At 45.7% G+C, this 23493-nt stretch overlaps 1 protein-coding gene across 8 annotated transcripts in view; it reads left to right on the forward strand.

Annotated features, from left to right (window-relative positions):
* Positions 1-23493, forward strand: part of CLIP2 (CAP-Gly domain containing linker protein 2) — a 515486-nt gene that overhangs the window by 357055 nt on the left and 134938 nt on the right. For 4 of the 8 annotated variants that reach the window (XM_085649779.1, XM_085649782.1, XM_085649780.1 and 1 more), the window contains one exon: positions 23200-23304. The exons of the other annotated variants lie outside the window; for them this stretch is intronic. In XM_085649779.1, the coding sequence (XP_085505905.1) occupies positions 23200-23304 (105 nt within the window). The remainder of the gene's footprint in view (positions 1-23199; positions 23305-23493) is intronic. 8 annotated transcript variants of the gene reach the window in all.

Raw genomic sequence — 23493 nt, forward strand, 5'->3', positions numbered from 1 at the left:
GCTTCTAAATTCAGTGGGCGTACCATTACGTTGGCATTCAGCATACTCCGTCGCCGTTGCAACGGAGTATGCTTACAGCCAACATATAAATTGGGCCCTAAGTCAGTTAAGCTCTTTGGTGCCCCTGTGAATGCTGCGGTGGATGTTGTACCTTCACTAAACTACCAGTGTAGGTTGCCATAAATCCCGTGCATGCTTTAAGTGCCTTCACTGATTTTAAATGCAACAATGGATCTCATGTTTACGTCACTTCAGTGCCTCTGTATGGCATCATTGACCCCGCTCTTTAGTTCACTTCAGTGTCCTAAATGGCTACCATAGTACTCGTGCTTTGTCACTTTAATGCCTCTTATTGCTGCAATAAATGTTGTGCTTTTACTCCAGTGCCTTTGTATACTGCCTTAAATGAAGCCACTTATGTGCCTGTACATGAAATTCTGAATCCCATGCTTTCAGTGACTTTAGTGGCTCCCTACATATAATAGATCTAGTGCTTTAAGTCACTTAAGTGCCTGTGTATGCCGCTCTGGGCCCTATGATTTAAGTTACTTCGTTGCCTCTGTACAATACGATAAATCCCATGCTTCTAGTCTCTTCGGTGCCTGTGTAAGCTGCCACAGATCCCATGCGCTAATCACTTCAGTACCTATTATTACAGCTGTGGATCCCATTTCCTTAGTACAATATCATACATCCAGTGGAATGATTCACATCAGTGTCTGAAAGTTGCTATTCATCTTGTGCTTTAAGTCTTTTCTTTATCACAGATCTCATGCTATAAATCACCTCAGTGTATGTGTAGTTTATCACAGATATCATGCTGTAAATCACCTCAGTCTATGTGTAGTTTATCACAGATCTCATGCTATGAATCACCCGTGTATGTGTAGTTTATCACAGATCTCATGCTGTATGTCACCTCAGTGCCTGTGTAGTTTATCACAGATCTCATGCTATAAATCACCTCAGTGTATGTGTAGTTTATCACAGATATCATGCTGTAAATCACCTCAGTCTATGTGTAGTTTATCACAGATCTCATGCTGTATGTCACCCCAGTGCCTGTGTAGTTTATCACATATCTCATGCTATAAATCACCTCAGTGTATGTGTAGTTTATAACAGATCCCATGCTGTATGTCACCTCAGTGCTTGTGTAGTTTATCACAGATCCCTTGCTATAAATCACCTCAGTGTATGTGTAGTTTATCACATATCTCATACTGCATGTCACTTCAGTGTCTGTGTAGTTTATCACAGATCTCAGGCTATAAATCACCTCAGTGTATGTGTAGTTTATCACAGATCTCATGCTGTATGTCACCTCAGTGCCTGTGTAGTTTATCACAGATCTCATGCTATGAATCACCCGTGTATGTGTAGTTTATCACAGATCTCATGCTGTATGTCACCTCAGTGCCTGTGTAGTTTATCACATCTCATGCTATATATCACCTCAGTGTATGTGTAGTTTATCACAGATCTCATACTGTATGTCACCTCAGTGCTTGTGTGGTTTATCACAGATCTCAGGCTATAAATCACCTCAGTCTATGTGTAGTTTATCACAGATCTCATGCTGTATGTCACCTCAGTGCTTGTGTAGTTTATCACAGGTCCCATGCTGTATGTCACCTCAGTGCTTGTGTAGTTTATCACAGATCCCTTGCTATAAATCACCTCAGTGTATGTGTAGTTTATCACAGATCTCATGCTGTATGTCACCTCAGTGCCTGTGTAGTTTATCACAGATCTCAGGCTATAAATCACCCCAGTGTATGTGTAGTTTATCACAGGTCTCATGATGTATGTCACCTCAGTGCCTGTGTAGTTTATCACAGATCTCATGCTATGAATCACCCGTGTATGTGTAGTTTATCACAGATCTCATGCTGTATGTCACCTCAGTGCCTGTGTAGTTTATCACAGATCTCATGCTATAAATCACCTCAGTGTATGTGTAGTTTATCACAGATCTCATACTGTATGTCACTTCAGTGCCTGTGTAGTTTATCCCAGATCTCAGGCTATAAATCACCTCAGTGTATGTGTAGTTTATCGCAGATCTCATGCTGTATGTCACCTCAGTGCCTGTGTAGTTTATCACAGATCTCATGCTATAAATCACCCCAGTGTATGTGTAGTTTATCACAGATCTCATGATGTATGTCACCTCAGTCCCTGTGTTGTTTATCACAGATCTCATGCTGTATGTCACCTCAGTGCCTGTGTAGTTTATCACAGATATCATGCTGTAAATCACCTCAGTGCCTGTGTAGTTTATCACCGATCCCATGCTGTAAGTCATTTCAGTGCCTGTGTAGTTTATCAAAGTTCTCATACTGTAAGTCATTTCAGTGCCAGTGTGGTTTATCACAGATCCCATGCTGGAAGTCACCTCCATGCCTGTGTAGTTTATTAAATAATCTATGTTGTAAGTCATTTCATTGCCTGTGTAAGCTTTTGGTCTGTCAAAGATCTTGTGCTTTAGGTCACTTCTAACAGTGTAAGTGGAATTTCCACTCCCACTGTGCTCATTTTTAACTGGAGGTCCGCGTGTGGCCACGTCCTTCTCACTGGAGGCCGAGAGAGAGGCTCCTCTTGGTAGTTACGCAGCCTAAACCAAGATCTATGTGTCTGATCAGCTCAAATCTATGATCGAGCTTGTATTGCACAATTGTTCCCAAGAAATGGGAGGACAGATTTGATTCATCCCTACTTTTTGGAAAGAACACTCAAGTCTCATACTTCAGGAGAAAGTTAGTGGTGTAAGGAAAAAATATGAATTATTGTGTCTCCTTTGGTCATGGTAGGGCTATTAATTTTCAACGAGCAATTAAGATTTTAAACAAACGTGTGGAGGTCCGATTCAGAACAGTGCCTTTTGAAAAGTCGAAATGTACTCACATAGTAGGTACATTTTCTACTTTACAGGTATTCAAAAAGGGTTCCAGCGGCATTCCTGGCAAGCCGAGACTGTTGCAAATTACCAGAAGTGCATTTGTATGCATTTGCATAAATAGAATTGTACTTGGGTACATTTCCACATGCAAAAATATGACACTGCATTTGCACTTTTTAACTTTTTTGTTTCTCCACCAGGGTAGTACATTTTCATGTGGAGAAGTGCCCTCTTTACACCCACATCAATTTTCTAGAGAAGTACTTTTTCCTTTTAACCCTGAAAATGAATATATCTTGTACTGATACAAATCTACTCGAGTTTCAAAGTGGGATTCTACCTGCAAGCAGTTTGTAAATACCCACTAACTTGTGAGTTTGTGGATGTTCAGCAATCTTTAAATGTAGATCCACTTTGAAATGCTCACAGACTTGCCCCTAACCACATTTGCTCTCACGGAAATTCCACCTCATTGGTGGATATTCCATATAAGTCTCATTTACCCGGCATGCATCCCATGAGAAAACAATTGTGTCTTAGTAATTTCCTCTTTTCATTTAGTTGCACAAATACATTTGAGAATCAAGCTATACATAACCTTGTAGTAACAATTAGTGATTATTAGCATCCTTCCATAATGTTTAACATAAACGTGGGTGCTATTTAGAGGAGGGCTCTAATGAGACATTGCCAAAAAATTGGCAGATGTCCACCAGCCCTACACTTTCTTGCCTAGCTTCATTTACATGCTGGGGGAACGTGATGTGTCTAATGGAAGAGCTGACGCCGTGTCATCCATCAGAAACTCCCTCTCGGCTGGACTGATGCTGCTAGAAATGGTACCTTAAGGTATACCCTTTTTAGGGCGGACCTCAGTTGCAATGTGCTCCAGGATCTTTTCATGGACCACCATCAGTCCAGGGTAGTTTCATTCAGAAATAGGCGTGTGATATCCCCAAATGCGGGGTAAAGACTCGCAATTTCTGGGGAATACTGATCCTGTGACTGCTGAAAATGGACCCCACTTTGTGAGTCTATGGAGCACAGGGGTAACAAGAGGATTGCCATGGAGGCAGGACATGCCAGACCTTTTGGCACAGTTTTTTTCTGCACAAAGCAGCTCCCGCCACGTCTGCTGACAGGGCAGACAACTCTCAATTGGACAAGTCAGGCTGCGGTTTAGGTGCCAGAGAGACTGCTGACCAGACGTATAATGTCCTGCCTAAAGAACCCAATATAAGCCCACAGTCTTTGAAAACTAAAGTGTCTTCAAAAGGAAATGGTTAGGATGTGGTAACGATAAGGTTCGTAGACACATTTGATACACACTGTTAGATCTTTCAGTGAGTATTATTCATTAGAGAATATTAATCATGAATATAAAAGCAGGTTAGTATCAAAATTACATTTTTCAACAGGAAAGCCTTTTGTTGGGCCAAACCGAACAGTGGCATGAAGCATGTTTCTCTTGGCTGGTACTGTTAATACTTATCAAGATAAAATATTGTCTGGCAGGACCACCTTATTTATGATAATAACTCTGGGACTTATTTAGGCTGGACTGTGTTCCACGGGAGCAGCAGAGAATGTACTTAGGTGAACATGTATCATAATAGGTAAAATATGAAAGCCCCTGGGAAAGTACTAAAGCACAATGATTAAACCGTAAAATAAATCACACTGTTAACAAGGTAGTATCAAAGAGCTATGGTTTACATAGGGGCATGGCCTAACGCTGATGGACTAAGCAGCTCATCTCAGTGCTCCTCACGGCGAGCCTGAGCCAGCGACTGCCCCTGACCATAGACAAAGGCGGGTTGCCGTGGGATGATGAGTGGAGGCCCCTGCCGGCGCAAGGAGGAAGACTGGGCCTTCCAGTTTGGAGCGAGCGACTGAGGCCCCTTCTTAACTGCTGATCTGGGGGAGAGGTGCTGGGCCGTGGACTCCCCACAGAAGCGGCCCATCTAGCACACCGATGGACAGAGGCCTGACTCAAGACTTGAGAAGAGGACTAGAGGTGAGACTCCCACATTGCCCTGGGGGAGCTGCTACTGGGCGCAACCCTGACTAGAAGAACGGGAATACACCCTTCTTAGCGGGACCAGAACGAGTATCAGACCAGGAGGGAGCCTGTGCGGCTAGACAGCGCTCCCTGACTAGGTAGCGTGGACCTCATTGGACTGCCGCCATGAGGGAGGGAGGGCTCGGAGAGCTGGACCATCTCTAGCCCGTGGGGGACAGAAAATAGGAGGGCAAAGTACACAAGGCAGGACGACGTCCTTGTCAGCTGCAGGGCTGCGGGATGCCCTCGCATGATCAGAGCAGCGGCCAGCTATAAGGGCCGCACAACGGGCTGGCAGGTCTCAGAGCGATCCAGAGAAAGAGCCGGTGTGCGGCTCTGCTTCGAATGTTGACGAACACTAAGACTGTTTTGGTGGGTGGCCTGTTGCTGCTGGCCCTAGGGAAGGGGAATTGGGTTTGTTGGCTGATGCCGTTACAATTGGGGATTAGCTAGTTGCACCTAGAATACACACGTAGCAGGTAGGACATAATGGGAAGGGTGAGCGGGACCGCAACGATGGGGCGCGAGAAGGCTTCATTCTACATAGACCTAAGGTATAAATGCATGACATGGAACGTCAGGGGCATGCATATCATGGTAAAAGGTATAAAGTGTTCTCCTACCTACATAGAAGGGGAGTGCCCATTGTGCTCTTACATGAGACGCAACTCACTACCAAAGAGGGACAGGCGCTAAAAAAGCGATGGCGAGGCAAAGCATACTTTACCACATACTCGGCATATGCCAGGGGAACACTCAAATGGATCAAAGCAGGGGTTCCCTTTCAACTCACAGACATCATAATTGATACTGAGGGGAGGCATGTGGCCAGAAAGGGCCGGTTAGATGGCAATGAGGTAACACAGGTGAGCATATATGCCCCCAACACAGAGCAGAGTCCCGTTTTTAATCACCTGTCCCTAAGCCTGGCTCCATGGCTAACAACAACGGCACTTATTGGGGGTGATTTTAATTGTGTTTCAAACACTATGTTACATCGCTCACACCCTGCTGCGGGACACCCAGTCGTCCCGCATGGCCAAAGTATTCTCTGACTGGCAACATCAATGGAGCCTAGTAGACTCCTGGAGACGCCAACACCCATTGGATCGGGATTATTCCTATTTCTCCAGTCTCCGTGAACTACATGTTCTCCTATACTTATTTCTCTCCACTCCTGATATCCATAGTTTATTTACTGAAATAGAACAGCTGTCCTGCACTATCTCTGACCATAGCCCGGTATTTCTCAGCTTGCAGTGGGCGCACCCCAGACCCTCCATCCCTACATGGAATCTCTTGCCTGAATCCGTAGAGGATGAGGCCTTCCACGAGACGATTAGGACCAGAATAACTAATTACTTCGCTGACAATGCTGGTTCTGCGGCCAACCCCCAACTTGAATGGGATGCCTTTAAAGTTGTGCTGAGGGGCCATTCCATTGCTGAGTCCAAAGGGATCTGACAATCTCTCCTTAAAGATATAGAGAACGCTGAGAAGTGCCTGCGTGACATTGAAACCAGGTGACCGGAAGCTCCCGAGCTGCAGCGCGGACTGGTGACAGCAAAGGGGGAGGTAGCAGCACAAGTAGAAAGGCTCTGATGTTTCGATTACCGGATGTACACTGCCAGGACCCACGCCGATTGGGATAAATCAGGCGCCCTACTGGTGTGGCTGGCCAACCCCTACAAGCATGGCTCCCCTGTCCTGGAATCGGAGGGCTCCAGAGTATATGCCCCAGAGAAGATTAATGATGTATTTGCTGGGTATTATTCTGACCTTTACGTGAGCCCCATTGCCAACCATCAACAGGAAGCGTGCACTTGGCTGACCGGCCTCCAGATCCCGCAGATAACGGAGGAGGAGGCAGATGCCCTGGGGGGAGATATAACCTACCAAGAGGTGCTTGGTACTATTAAACAGATGGCGCGGAAAAAAACACCGGGCACGGACGGGTTGCCGGCGGAGTTTTACTCCACATATTCTACAGAGCTGGTCCCTCACTTGATTACGCTTTATGGGACAGCCCTCGACAGCCTACCAAACACAACCAGAGAGGCCATAATAGACCCTGTACTAAAACCAAAAAAACTGGCCCATGACAAAACGACATACCGCCAGCTGTCAATACTAAATATAGATCATAAAATCCTAAGCCGAATACTAGCTACTTGCCTTTTATGACCACTCTAGTGCATAAAGACCGGTCTGGATTCATTCCTTCCCTGAATACGGCAGGCAACATACGACTTCTCTTGTCTGTCCTAGTAGCAAACAGGAAAGCCCCAGAAACGGCGGCGATCCTGGCGGTGGATATAGAAAATGCCTTTGATTGGACTCCATAAACGCGACTATACATGCCTGCCATCACCTGCTGAAGCTACACTCGGGAGAGATACTGTACTCCCCGCTGGTTCCATTAGAGTTTCATTGGCTTCCCGCGTGTAGAGACTTGGAAGTGGTCAGAGTGCTCAATTCTATGGGGGTAGAGCCTATTGGGGACATATTCTTGGAAGGGAAAGCTAAGACTTGGGATCAGTTTTGCAGCGTGAATCTTTCTGGATTCACTATGCTGTGCATTTTTCCACCATCTCGTGATTGGGTCCGGAATTGTCGTATTTTTTTTTTTCGGCCCAGGTAGGGTGGGCGTCGACGTACCACCATTTGGTGTCCTCTGTGACATTGGCGCGCTTCCGGCGGAAGCTCCCTCCTATGGTCGCCATCTTCAGATTCTTTTTTCCCCCGTTGGGTGTGGATCGTCAACGAAGGAGCTCAAGAAATTTGGAGGCAGAATCACCGAAAAATCTACAAAAATCGCCAGGAATCGACTTACAATGACCAGAGGACCAGTCAACTAACAGGGAAGACGAAGAAGGAGAAGAACCAACCCTTCGACGCGCCATGGACGATGCACGCACAGGGGGACCCCTGAGCATCGTAATGGGCAAGACACCGTTCAGATTTTGAGAGAACTGCAGACACAAGTACGCGCAGAAGGACCAGCATCCAGTCTGCAATCTCTGCCTTCCGCTCGACCACCGAAGCAAGGACTGTAACACCTGCGTGGTTTTCACACGTAAAACACTTGGGGTGAGAGAGAGGCAGCAAAGCAAGCCATGCAGGGCCAAGGAGCACCACCATCGCTCCGAGACTTGGGCCTCTCCAGTGGTGAAGAGGACAACATCGCCGAAAGGCCAGAAGACTCGACAGACGTCGAGGTTGAAAAGAGGAAGGAGGTAAGAGAGTCGTCGACCCCTAGACCCTCGACGGACACTCGAAGGAGTGAGTCCAAATCCTCCCAAAAAGGGGCACTGCCGTCGAAGTCCTCGACGCTAGCAGCCGCACCCAAAGATAAACAGCCCAGCGGATCCTTGGCCAAGGACTCCCAGCCGGCCAAAAGTCTAGAAAAGGCAAGACCGTCAAACCTTTCCATAAAAGGAACACTCGACGTCGAGGCAAGAGGCCCAAAAGTAAGGTTCATCGTCCAAGCCCACGACTGCGGCATCGTCGACGACCGCGAAGAGGAGGCCGGAGGGTCTCGACGCTGAACAGGAAAAGGAGAAGACTCGAGGCCGAGATGGCAAGTATTCTCCAGAGAAAGAAGGATTTCGACGACAAAATAAGCCGGTACATGAATCCATCCAAACCCGTGCTTGAGGTCGAAGGCGAGGGAGGCGCGGAGGATCTCCAGCCACCGAACACTCCAGAACCCACCGAAGAGCAGGTAGAAGAAGACCTGCATTACTACGGCAAGGAAGAAGAAGAAGAATCGTACCAGGCCTCGACAATTTCAGAGTCTCAATAGGTTCAGTGGCAGGACCTCGATGCCGAATTGCCAGAAGAGGGCGTAGAGTCCTACCCTTTGAGGCCTTCGCCGCCAGACGACATTGAAATGTACAACCAAGTCATCAAGAGGGCGGCAGAGACATAAAAGGTGAATCTGGAGGAAGAAAAGCCTCACGCATGTTTCCTGCTGGAAACACTTTTGCCTACACAAACAGGGAGCCAATTCTTGCCAATGCTTCCTAGTGTGCTGGACCAGGGAAGGGAGGCATTCAAAGAACCAGCTATATGCAGGTCTGTCACCCCAAGGTGTGAGAAGAAATACAAGCACTCCTCACAGGACCCCATGTACATCAGGGGGTCAGTACCACCTGACTCCATCATCGCAGCAACGGCCAGAAAGAGAGCCAACATCCCCACAAATACAGGACCACCTCATGACAAGGAAAGCAAGAGGATGGACCTCACAGGGAGGAAGATGGAAAGGAGTGCAGCAATACAGTGGTGTATCGCCAACTCCAATGCTCTCATCAATAGGTACGCGTATCAACACTGGGAGGAGGTTGGAGAACTACTCAAGCACCTACCAGACCAATACCAGAAGAGGGCCAGCCACCTGGTAGAGGAGGGGAAAAACATGGCTAATACATGTTTGAAATCTGCTCTAGACGCAGCGGAGACATCAAGCAGAAAAATGATGATAGGGGTAACGGAGAGAAGACAGGCCTGGCCCCGTATCTCAGGCTTCAAAGCCGAAGTCCAAAGCAACATCCTCAGCACAACTTTTAATGGGGAACAACTGTTAGGCAGCACAGTCGACGAAAAGTTGAAGCAACTGAAAAAGGAAAACGATTCTGCAAGTACAATGGGAACCCTGAAATTCTGGGGGATGAGAAGGGGTGTACCACAAAAAAGACCAGCAGGCAGGGGTAACAACCAACCAGCCACATCTCACCAATCCTTCAACCAAAGCTTCCAAGGAGGGAACCAGGGTCAGCAGTAGGGGCAGCAGCAGCAGACATGGCAATACCAACCTAGGGGCCAGTCCTTTTGTGGGCGCACAAGAGGACGAGGTAGCACACCCAGAGGAGGCCAACAGCCCGCCTCCAAGTGACTTCACAAAAACGTCAACGCACACCCAGCCAACATCAACAGGGGTGTGTCATATAACAAAACAACCAACAGTTTGTCAGTTCCTGCAACATGCAACACCAGTAGGAGGCAGGATAAAAAACTTCCTCCAAGAGTGGAGGCAGATTACCACAGACAAGTAGATACTAAACATCATAAAGCACGGCTATTGTATAGAACTACAAGTACAACCCCCACACAGAAAGCAGGAGACATAAACTCATTAATTTTTAATTATTTTTAAATAGGGTGTATTACACACTGGAGAGACTATGTCGGTATGGTTTGCGAGACACAGCTAAATGTGATTGTTGTGCTGAACCCCAAGCGGATTTTCTGCACTTATCTTGGCTGTGTCCTGAGGTGAATAACTTTTGGGTCTTAGTGTTTAAAGAATTAAGTGATGTTACAGGAATACAAATGACGCGCGGACCCCATGCTGGCTTTGTTAGGGTTCTCTAAACCTCTCCCAAAGGCCACTCGCAGGTTGGTTGACATGGGTCTGTTAATTGCCAGACGCAGTGTGGCGCGCTGTTGGTCGAAAGGCCCGATCCCCACTGTTGCAGATTGGAGCAGGGATATGGTATATTGCAGCACGCAAACTGAGGCCTATAGCGAACTGCTTCCCCCGCGCAGTCGGCCTAAAAATTTCTGGGTGTTATATACGACATATCTGTTGACTAGGGGTGGGACAGCTGGTGGTGAAGGGACAACTACGTGCGAGACGGTGGAGGCGGAAGTACACTAAAATCAGGGAGGCACTGAATTGCTGAGAGGAAATTAATTGCTCCGTAGAGAGACATAATTGGGCCGATGGGTGGGACAGATCTCAGATAAAGATATATATCGCAATGAGACCAGATTGTGCTATGAACCACTCTCCATGAACTGACATTAATTCGGAAGATGTATGCTGTTAATGTTTGAAGTATAATACTTGCCGATAAGTCTGCTGAGAAACAGCTAAAATGTGCTTGTTATGAGGGAGGCCAAAAGGGGCTTACGACATATAGTGGTGGCCAGAGCCTGGGAGGTTTTCATGCATGACCTGGAGGGAAGGGATTCAGGAAGACAGGGAGGGGGCAAATCAGTAGGGCCCAGTACCCGACTTTGGAGCATAGCCAGCTGAAGTACTGGGTTTTTCAGAACCAACCCAGCGGTGCCAGGGGACACACCCGAAGACTTCGAGTTCTTCCTGTTTCTGACCACAGAAACACAGAGTCTTCTAGGTGAAGTCAAAGATAGTATTTATTGGCTGCAGACCAATCACAGGTATCCGAGAAGTACAGCACGGTGTATGTTCTCAGGAGACTGCCCTCAACCAAAAAACAGTCTTTTCTTATATACAAAATATTACGCTCCGGGCAACACCGCCCCTATTTTACAAGTGGTCGTTCACATATTTTCGCTTCAAAGAAACAGCAAAGTCATGATGATAATCCCACATTTCAGCTCGGTCAGCACATAATTATTTACCCAGCGAGACTCAGAACCTTCATCGGATTTCAGCGGACCCCAATAAAACGGGCACCTCCTCCTCGTAAAGCAAGCCATAAAGTAGGAAACAGAGTCAGGTGTGAAAGAGATTAGTCGGAGTTCGTGTGGGAAGAACGACTTTATGGTGTGTCAAGCCCTGGTGCTAATCCCATTTGGCCGCAGTAAAAGGAACCGGCCGAACAGGACCGACCTCGGGCAGTGGAGTCAGGTTGCACAAGTCACCAAGAAGGCACAGAGGGTGTGCGTGTCCTTTAGGCCTAGGCATGGCCTTAATTCGCTGCCTATGTGAGGGCAACCACAGAATGGTTTCCGTTCTAAAATGGAACCCGAGGGTCCGATATGTAATATCGTATACACGGTGAATTCATCGGTGAAACATGACGAAAACACTCATACATACCGCATTAGTCATTTGCGGTTCGCTGATACCAAAATCGGCATGGTGGGACCATGCCTCCAACATGGTTCCGAAATTTACAGTACCACAGACCCTTCTTTTGCCCTTACATAGGCAATAACTATACTCATACTAATCTGAGTCCAGGTCTATATTCATAAGGCCATGGAGGTGTTGCTGTAGCATCATCCTATTGCTTAGCTCGTCCCTTGATACAGGGTTCCTTACACATGATGCAACACAGAGGCTACACATTGCAGGAGCACACTGTATACATAGACAGAACAGGAAAAGAATGGCTAAGATCGTCCCAGTGACTATTAGAATCTTCCATCCCCAAGCTGATATCAGTCCCCAGAACCACCCCATCATTGATCAGTCTCCTTTATCCACATGGATGGATTCGGAAATCTTATGCAGTTTGGAAATGGCCTGGTAGACCGTCGGAGCGTTATCTGGTATGAAAATACAGCAGCTTGATTGGATAACCTTACATACCCCACCACGGTCTGCAAGTATGACATCTAGAACCATACGGTTCTGCAACGTCATGAGGCGATCCGCTTGGAGCTCAGCTGTCAAGTTACCAAGGGCACCAGCCGTTACATTAACAGTGGTTTCAACTACACGAGTCAGTTGTCTCAGGTTCCTGCTATTGACCATTGGTCCCCAAAACGGCAGGAAACCCAGGAAAAAGTCTCCCGCTTCCTGACCGGCAGTATCCTCCTTACTAACAACGCCTCTCACAACTCTGGTCTTGTGATAATCAGAGGCGGCAGTAAATGTCGGCGGTAGCAAATTTGCAACATAACACGTTCCCGAGAAATCAGGGGGCAACCATGTATATGCTCGATCATTACAAACAAAGTATGTACCCATGGCAGCCAAAAACGCAGGGGAAAACTGTGATGGGAAAATGTACGTTTCAGCACAGTCAATCTTCCCTAATTGAGCTCTTGGATTCTGACCATTACCTTGTAAACAGAACCGACCTATGTGGGGTACGACCCAAATCGGGGATGAACTTTTACGCTGTTTCTCGCCCAGACTAATGCTATACCCCGTCGCGTTCCAACCCACATAAGCTCGCAACTCATCCTCGGGAATAGATGAATATGCATCGATATCGCTACTCATATCAGCAACTCCTCTCATCAAGGCTTTATTGTTCGTGCTAGGTCTAATGGAACGCGGTGGTCGTGGGGAATAGGTCTCAAGTGCAAAAAGAAACATAGTCTGGAATGCCCATGATGACCCATTATGGCTAAACGGCAGCACTAGATACGGGATACCCTTATCAATGGTATGCGGCATCAAACCACACACCCAGCAATTTGTTGTGTTCATAACTAGTTGGTGCTGGTGCAGGAGTTGAATAAACGAATTGTTTACGAACTCAGAACGTCTAGCTTGTTCGTGTTCAGGCAGAGGGTGGAAAGAGTGTGAGGGAACAGTAGGAGGAGGTATGGGCTGTATAGTGGGTGCAAACGGCACTTGAAAAGACAATAATACATAACCTGCAGAAAACATCATCATGCTAAATAGGACAAACAGACATAATATTACAAAACGTTTGCTATTCATTACTTTACATATTCTGCTCTTAACATTTATTTCCTCAGCGGGTCTCTTCATCTCGAAAAACTCCATCCTCTAACCGTGCGGGTCGCGGCGGATGAGTGTCTTCTGCTAAGGAGTACACCTGTCAGTCCAGGGAACGCCCTAGACCAACCAGACCGTTGACCTAACGTCTCCGGCTTGTACCCCAAAGTCTTGGCACCGCGACCCTGCAGCTGAACCCGGATGGCGGTTCGAAAAAGCAAAAATAAGAAAGTTTCTCAGATGGAAGAGAGAGCTGCACTTCTCAAAAAATATAAAAGAAAAATAATTTTTATTTGTTCATAGTTCTTGGCCTCAAATCGTAACGACTTCTTGTAGGTGCTGTTTGGTCTTGAAACAAGAGTTCAGGCTCTGTAATGTCCAATTGAATTGACGGTGGCACAGTTTCTTGCAAGATGTCATCGCTTTCCTTCTGAGAAAGCGTTCCTTTTACTCGTGCATCGCTAAACGGCAGAAAACGAGGCACAGTCTCAGTCTCTGAGTCAGCGATCCCTTTCTGGACCCACTGGTCGTAAGGCAAAGGCAAAGGGACCCTCTTGCAGTGAACGCCGTGTATCCAGTTCTTTTTCCCTTTTACTCAAACAGCCGATCTCGTGGAAAGAAGGACGAGATGGGGGCCGGTCCAATGGGGCTCATCATTCTTTGTCCTCTTGAAGTTTTTGACCAGCACCCATGATCCAGGATTGATAGGATGTCCTGGAGCTTCAGAGACCTGAGGCAGAGTATCATGCACCTGTTGGTGTAAAACACGCAATTTAGCCGTCAATTCATACAAATAATCAAGCAGTACTGGATGTTCGATCTCACTGAATTTTGTAGGTCTTGGCACTTCCCATATATTGGCCGGGCGGCCAAACACGATTTCGTAGGGACTAAGTCCCACTCGTGAATGCACAGTCATTCTTGTTGATAGGAGTGCTAAGGGCAGAGCGTCAGGCCATTTAAGACCAGAATTCGCTTGGGTCTTGGCTAATTTGAGCTTCAATGTGCCATTGTAACACTCTACTAGTCCAGCTGATTGGGGGTGATTTGCAGCGTGGAATTTCTGCTTTATACCTAGTCCCTCACATACATTCTTCATCACTCGTCCCACAAATTCACTCCCATTATCACTCCATACCATTCTTGGCATTCCAAACCTAGGGAAAAATTCCTTTAGCTGTGGATAAGGCAGTATTGTCTTTTAGGGGATATGCTTCTATCCACCTTGAAAAAGCGCAGACAACAACAAGTACATATTTCAAATTGTTGCACCTTTCCATGTGGATGAAATCTAGCTGCAAAACCTCGAACGGATACGTTGGAGGCGCAAAATGACCAGCTCGAGTTGGGGTTCCCCTACCAGGATTGTATTTCAAACATACCATGTAATTTTTGACCACATTCTCTGCACACTTGGGAATTCCAGCATTCTGCCATACTGGAGCCAACAACTTACAAATCCCTTTCACACTGATATGCGCCATTCCATGTGCCATCGTAACTACTGGAAGCACATATGCATCAGGTAACAACCATCGCCGGTGTTCTGACAAATCAACCCAACAACCATTTTCATCCAATTTACCCTTACTTTCTTTCCACATACTCAATTCTTTCTCTGTGGCTTCAGCTTGAAGGGACTTCACACTCTCTATCGTGTCTTCACACATTCCAACATCACCAACCCATCTTGCAGGGCCTGCAACATACATTGGATTCGTCACATCTTTTGCTGTTTCTTTCGCGATTTCGTCAGCAAACGCATTACCACGACCAACATCATCAATAATCTTCTTGTGGGCACTGCATTTCACAATCGTGACTTGTAACGGTAAGGTCAGTGATTCAAGGAGATCATTCACCAACTGACCATTCTGAATCTTAGTTCCATGCGAAGTCAGGAACCCACGTTCTTTCCACAAGCGCCCAAAACTATGGGCCACGCCAAAGGCATACTGACTGTCAGTATATATGTTCACTTTCATTCCTTTCGACAACACGCATGCTCTTGTAAGTGCAATTAATTCTGCTGCTTGAGCCGAATTATGTGGTATACGTGCAGTTTCAACAATCGTGTGCAAAGTCGTGACAGCATATGCAGCAGTCGTATCACCATTCGGAAGCTTGAAGCACGAGCCATCCACCCATAAGGTACCATCACACTCAACCAGGGGAGTATCTTTAAGATCCACTCTCCTTTTTGTTTCTTCTTCTGTTCTGAACAGACAATCATGCTGTTCAATCTCATCTGTGTCTGCTGAAATCGGTAATAATGTAGCTGGATTCAACGTATTGCACCTCTTTATGTGCACATGACTCGCTAGCAGTGTCAACTCGTACCCTGACAATCGAGCACTAGTTAAGTGCTGTGTCTTGGTCCTGTTTAACAATGTGTCCACTGCATGTGGAACCATTACAATCAACGTGTTATTCATTACTAACCCAGCGGGCTGTTGAATAGACACAGCTGCTGCCGCTGTGGCTCTTAAGCAACTTGGCAATGCCTTAGCTACTGGATCCAAAGTCGACGAAAAATACGCGCATGGACGCTGTCTGTCTCCAAAAGACTGTGTCAGCACTGACAACGCACAACCTTCTTTCTCGTGAACATACAACGTAAAGGGCTTACTGTAGTCGGGGGTACCCAACACAGGAGCCGAGCATAATGCCTTACGTAATTCCGAAAAACTTTTCTGACACTCTTCAGACCATGGGACGGGATTCGGTGTATCTTTGCATGTTAATGCTATCAAAGGTTTTGCCAGCAAAGAAAAACTCGGGATCCACTGCCTACAGTATGAAGTAATACCCAAGAAAGCACGCACTTCTCTCTGTGTTCTTGGCACGCTCAATTGTGCAATGGCCTGAATTCTTTCTGGGGTCAATTTCCTTCCCTCTTTCGACAAGAGATGACCTAAGTAGGTCACTTCTTGTCGACAATATTGCAGTTTTGAGAGAGACACTTTGTGATGAAAGGCAGACAAATGATGCAACAATGACAATGTAGCTTCTTTACAAATCTCCTCAGTATCCGCGGCGATTAGTAAATCGTCAACATACTGAATAAGGGTAGCACCACTAGGCAAGACAATTGCATCAAGCTGCGCTTTTAAAGCCTGACTGTATATTGATGGACTTTCACAGTAGCCCTGTGGAGCGCGTTTAAAGCGGAAGCTGCGACCTCCTAAACTAAAACCAAAAATATCCCTGCTTTCCTCTGCAATCGGAATGCTAAAGAAAGCATTCTTTAAATCAATCACTGAGAACCAAGCAGCGGAAGCTGGGATCATAGTTAACAAGGCAGTTATATCAGGGACAACTGGAAACTGTGGCACAACTATCTTATTGACCTCTCTAAGATCGATCACAAATCTGTAAACAGGTGGCTGAGAGGGGTCAGTACGTTTTAAAACAGGCAAAACAGGACTATTGCAAACGTTGCCTCTTGTCTCTTCGATTACATCCTTTTCAATCAAGTCATAGATGATCGCTAACAACGCTTTCTCACCTTCATTAGAGATCTTGTACTGGGGGATGCGTGGCAATTTAACATTGGCTTTCAAAGTGACCACGTATGGCGGTATTTCTAAGAGACCCACATCATTAGGACCAGAAGCCCAAAGGACATCCGGAAGAGACGACAATTCAGCTGGCAGTTTATTCTTCGACAAATACATTGGAGAAATCACTTCCCTACCCAGTGTAAGTTGTACTCCCGAGGGGGAACAATATAATGTCGCATGTAATCTCTTTAACAAATCGAATCCTAACAGGTTTTCACCACATCCTGTCGTTAGGATAAGGGGTGCTTTCAGCTCACAAGGTCCAACAGAAAGGGGCATAGGACTAGAGATCGGGTTCCTAACCGGGGCGCCAGAAAAACCTACTGAAACATTCATTTTGCCAGACAAAGGCGCGCCAGGGAGTTTTGAGTGCATAATGGAACTCTTTGCAGCACCAGTATCCAACAGAAAAGGCTCTGACACACCCGCTGTAGTCACCTTAACATACGGTCCACTCTGATCCACTGGCACTGAAACAACTCCCTCTCCTTGTCTATGGCTGTCCTAGTAATCATTACCTTCCGCATTTCCATCTTCTGCATAATAGTCGTTATTATTGTACTGAGCTGTCCCACCAGTTACATTGGCCTGCTGATCAAAACTGTTCATCGTATTTTGAGGCGGAAGAGGACGCGCGTTCTGGGGAACGTTCCCACGCCCTCTACCTCTAGGAGCTTGCTGACCACCTCTACCTCTCGCGCCATAAGCATTATTCGTGCGCTGCAACAATATAGGACAACTATATTTAAAATGACCTTCTTGTTTGCAATACGAGCACTGATTGGGACCCACAGGAACACGCGGTTGGGAATACCCGAACCTTTGCGAGTTACTCTGAAACTGTTGGGGTTGTTGATAGTTACTCTGACCTTGCTTATAGTTATTCTGATCTCCACGTGGCGGGTAAGCCTGCTGTAAAAGAACCTTCGTCTTTAGTTCTGCGCAACTGCTCATTCATCTGTTCTTCTTCATTATCTTTAAACTGTAAGGCTGCTTGCATTATCGACATACCTTTCGCTCTTCTATTTTTCTTCGCTAATTTGATTTCTTTCTGCTTGGCTTCCTTTCGCCATAGGCGGAAAGAATCAAACATCGCCGGCCGGGCTTTCTTTTTAAATAATTTAACTTCTAAGTTATCTAGGATTTCTGTGTCGAAACTACCATTTTGGGGCCATTTTAAAACACCATCCTTCCTGGTGTATCGGATCCATACTCCATTATACGCAATGGGGCCCACGCCATGTTTCACATAAAGCTCATACGTTGGAGTTCCAATTGGAGGAACCGGACACGAATCCTCTAATCGGGAGTCCCTATTACAACCCAAACAAAACAAATTTCCAAATATACTAGAACCAGGCATCTTCGCTCACTAGTCTAGTTTCAAACGTCAAAGGATTATCGAATACGATAGTCTCGTGAATACACGAGTCCTTCAGCTTTGGCACTTGCAAGTTCCAAATCTAAGCGATCCCGAAGGGATACCAAACTAAGAACCAAATTAAGAACTGGGAGACGCTCCACTTATACTTAACTGAGGTATCGATGACGTCACCAGAAGACTCGTTAAATCGTTTCGCTCTACCAAATCATCAAGGGTCCAAAACAGGGCGATAGTCAGGGCAGCAGTCCTTTGTAGCCGTCGGGATGTGGAGAACCTCACAGTAAAGACTTTCGGACCACGTCGACATGCAGGGGTCGATGAAGTGGCGGCCTTCCTCCAGAATTTTCACACGAAACTCCTCACGAACCTCTGGCTTGGACCGGTACCGCTGAAATCGCCCTACGTTGGGCGCCAACTGAAGTACTGGGTTTTTCAGAACCAACCCAGCGGTGCCAGGGGACACACCCGAAGACTTCGAGTTCTTCCTGTTTCAGACCACAGAAACACAGAGTCTTCTAGGTGAAGTCAAAGATAGTATTTATTGGCTGCAGACCAATCACAGGTATCCGAGAAGTACAGCACGGTGTATGTTCTCAGGAGACTGCCCCCAACCAAAAACCAGTCTTTTCTTATATACAAAATATTACGCTCCGGGCAACACCGCCCCTATTTTACAAGTGGTCGTTCACATATTTTCGCTTCAAAGAAACAGCAAAGTCATGATGATAATCCCACATTGCAGCTCGGTCAGCACATAATTATTTACCCAGCGAGACTCAGAACCTTCATCGGATTTCAGCTGACTCCAATAAAACGGGCACCTCCTCCTCGTAAAGCAAGCCATAAAGTAGGAAACAGAGTCAGGTGTGAAAGAGATTAGTCGGGGTTCGTGTGGGAAGAACGACTTTATGGTGTGTCAAGCCCTGGTGCTAATCCCATTTGGCCGCAGTAAAAGGAACCGGCCGAACAGGACCGACCTCGGGCAGTGGAGTCAGGTTGCACAGGTCACCAAGAAGGCACAGAGGGTGTGCGTGTCCTTTAGGCCTAGGCATGGCCTTAATTCGCTGCCTATGTGAGGGCAACCACAGAATGGTTACCGTTCTAAAATGGAACCCGAGGGTTCGATATGTAGTATCGTATACACGGTGAATTCATCGGTGAAACATGACGAAAACACTCATACATACCGCATTAGTCATTTGCGGTTAGCTGATACCAAAATCGGCATGGTGGGACCATGCCTCCAACATGGTTCCAAAATTTACAGTACCACACAGCACTCATATGGCCCAGGCGTTTGCCATTTTCAACAGACTTCATAGCCATACATATTGAGGTAGCGGGATGACGCACTGAGACTTAGCCCAAGTTAGCCATGGGTGCACCCCCACACCCAGAACATACCCATCACACTCACGACTCGCAGGGAGGGGAGGGGGAAAAGTGGGTTGTAGATGCAACATGAGTTATGACTATGCAGCACTCGGATGAGCGCAAGCTAGATGCGCTGCCAACGAGTGCATAATAAGCGCCATGTTGAATATTGCTGAATTGCTGAGATGTTTTTGAAAGCTGATCAATAAAATGTGTTTAAAAAAAGAGGTATGGTTTACACCTAATATATACAAACTATAAAGACACTACTGTATGAGTCAAGAGCTATGTGAAATAGAAAATGTCCAGGATAGGTAATTTGACAGGGGGAGTAAATATGCCTGGGGTAGTTTCACAAGGTTCATAATAAATTGCAGTACCATGGACCAGTAAAAAGCTGTGCATGGATTTTAACCCATTCAGCCTGTTTTAAAAGCTAGGAACTTGAAACTTTCCAGTGCAAAAATATGGTCTTTTTAGCTTTTTACTTTAGTGTTAGATGGTAAATTAAATAGGAGAATATCTGCAGGTGTTATCATGCTAAGCAGAAGATTTTCCGTCATGAATCGATTATAGACTGACAGGCTGTGCATACGCCTGACATCTACTAGATGAATCGGGAGTAGATTAAAATGTTTGTAGAAAGATTTTGTGGTAAAGACAAGGGGATTTTCTATAATCGGACTTCCTTTGATGGTGCTCGTGACCTCTGAAGCGCCTCCTATTTGATACCATCTTACATTTTTATGTCTGTACACACATTTGGTTCAGAATCCGGCAGGACAGAGATTGTGGCTTCTAAGACACCTCTGGAATATTTGTATCTGATGACTGCAAAGCAGGGCCTTATGGCTGCTGTGGAAAGACTGCAGGCACTAAGGCATAGTTGTGCATTTAGAGTCAGGTCATTTTATTATGAAATGCTTATTTTTCTTTCAGTTATATTCTGAATTCTGCCACGATTCAGGCTACAATTTATCAAAGAGATGGTAATTATTCAAGTAACTAATGGTAAATTCAGGGCTTTAAGTTGGATGAAAAAACAGGGGGTCTCTCATAGGGGCGTGGCCGATGTAATTAAGGGCGTGGCTAAAAACACTTAAGTTAAAAATCTGTACTTAGCATAGTGTGCTGCCCCACTGGTATTTTGCTGCTTCTGTCCATTCATACAGATATATAACACAACAAGTAACATTTTGCCTATGACAAGCCAGGACTATTGGCTTTGTCAATGGTTGTAAACTGCATAAGATACATAAGCTACAACTATGACTTTGTTGTACATAATATTGAAAATGATTCAGTTCTTGTGGCCGAGGTTGTGGCATAAGGCTAGAGCTGCCGACTTTTGAACTGAGAAAGCAGGTTCGAGCCTAACGTCTACTCAACATTTGATGAGTCGAAAAATAAATATGTCCTTCTGTAACATAACTATTGCTCATTTAAAATCTCCATGTTTGCGCGACAAAACTGACAAATGAGACTCTTTGAAGTTACATCAAAAGCAGTGACTTGTTTTACTATTACAGTTACGTTTTTTTTTCTTCACCCTGAGAGTAAAAATTGAGAGCCCGGTAGGGACCTGTCTCGGCACCTGCTTTTAAGCCGGCCCACTTAAAAGCCCTGGGTAAATTTCAGATCTCCAACAATAGTTTGACTGTGGTTTCCTCACACTGCAAATCCTGTCGGCAGCCTTCATACTGTCAGCCACTAAGCCCAACTCAACATCCTTGCCTCAAACGTTTTTGTACTTTAACTCAAGAATACATCCAATGAATCCAGAAAAGTTTCTCCAGGAACAAGCTTGTCTCCTAAGCATGTGGCATTCTCCAACGCTCTATCTACATGCTCTTGAACGTCAATATGGAGCCTATCGGCGGACAGGAATTTCAAGATTCACGAGAATGTTGACATTACTTAGTTCTACCTGAAGTCCTCCTCTATGCATGATATTGGACTCTTGAAAAATTGCCATGCCATAAGTTAAACCTAGATAATTAAACCTAGATATAGAAGACTTCCCTCATACGCAGTCCTATGAAGATATAACTTGTGTTCATCACCAGTGCAAAGTTGGTCAACAGAGACGAACGTTGATGGATTTGTAATTCAACATGCTAGCCAAATCCCACAACCTTTACATATGGACCCAAATTCAGGTTCACAAGGTGCAATGCAAGATGAGAATCACCTACTACTACCTCCTTCTATTCTTTGTTTCTTTGTTGAGGAATGGCACTTCAGAACTTTCATCCAAATTCTGGTGCTGTCCCGTTTCCCTGAAGGCAGTTCCATTAAAGCTGATATGTCAGAGACACACCATGCCCCACTGAAGAGCTTCCTTCGTGGTGTGACTGCGATTCAACTGTGCTCACAGGTCTCTGGAAGTACAATAGGACCACCCCTATAACCACAGAGCTCTTCCAGACTCTCAGCCCACTCACATCACCTTACAAATCTAATGCAACATCTACAAGATGGCTGACTCAGCATCTCAGGCTTCCAGCCAAGTAAGATCAATATTTCCATTGGGTCTCTCAACATCCACAGCAGCATCAGGCCAGACCTGAGATGAAAAAAATTCAGGAAGGATACAAAGAGATAAGGATTATTTTCCTACTACACACATGGCATTCCAACCCCATACTGATCCAGCAGGCTCACTCCCTCCTCCATTTCTGAAAGTTGCTTAAGACCCATCTCTTCAAGTCAAACCCAGCAGTTATCAGATATCTTTGAAGAGAACTGTCGCTTTCTCTCTCTTTTTCTCATCTTTCCCATACCTTTCTTACCACCTTCTCTTGGTTTTCTTTTATTATATCCTCTTTCAGTATCCTACCAGTCTCTGTACAATGCTAAGATGCTTAACAGGTAGGATTCCCTCTATAAGCACCAAATACATTCACACATTAGCAATCATTAACGATAATCGAATATCCTCTTTTTGAGTTCAACAGTTGATTAAGAAGAGGACCTGTGTTTTTTATTTCTTATTGAAATTCGATTAGTACGTTCAATGCAAAGGCCTGCTCTTTTGTAAGATTGGCCTTATTTCTAGTTATATAGATAATGTTGGATGAAGACTGATTTTCAGTAGGACAGCTGATTTATAGGGACTGTCATGGGGAGGTGGCAAATTTCAAATTGGTAGGGAGGGGTGTTCAAACGTTTGGGCGAATTGAGGCATCAACTGCAAAACAAAATCATGTTCCATCTTATTGCTGAGCCTTTGGGTGCACAGCACCTTTCTGTGTGGTTTTTGTCATTCATGATGGTTCGAACTGGCTTCCTGGTATTAAATTGAGAAGTAAAACTTGGCTTGATCATTGTTTTTGAAGTTCGAATTTACGTCTGTGTTTTGCGAACGATCCCAGAAACAGCGTTTAGTAACCCTCTCTCCTTTTGTCTCCTTTCATTTGAACTGCCTGTTTTGTGTTGTAGACCTGAGATGATGTTGCAGTCTCTTCTCTCTGTTTTCTGATCTCTTTTCCCCTATGTGCACAGACTCAGACGCAGTTGGAGCATGCCCGCATTCGGGAGCTCGAGCAAAACCTGCTGTTTGAAAAGGCAAATGCCACAAAGCTTCTCAAAGAACTAGAGGACAACATGGTAATTGGAGAGTCGTGCCCTCCGCCTCCGGAAACGGTTGCCTGCCAACTGCTTTCATGCCCGAGCCTTGTCCTTTTAGGTTTTCAGTTGCCATTTGTGTTGCTCATTTTTTAGCACTTTTTGGCTGATATGATTTTTACTTTGCATTCACTCCTCAAAAGAGGAGCACCTTATACTTTGCCCTGCTTC

Source organism: Triturus cristatus, chromosome 3_2, assembly GCF_964204655.1.
Source record: "Triturus cristatus chromosome 3_2, aTriCri1.1, whole genome shotgun sequence".
NCBI classification, from domain to species: domain Eukaryota; kingdom Metazoa; phylum Chordata; class Amphibia; order Caudata; family Salamandridae; genus Triturus; species Triturus cristatus.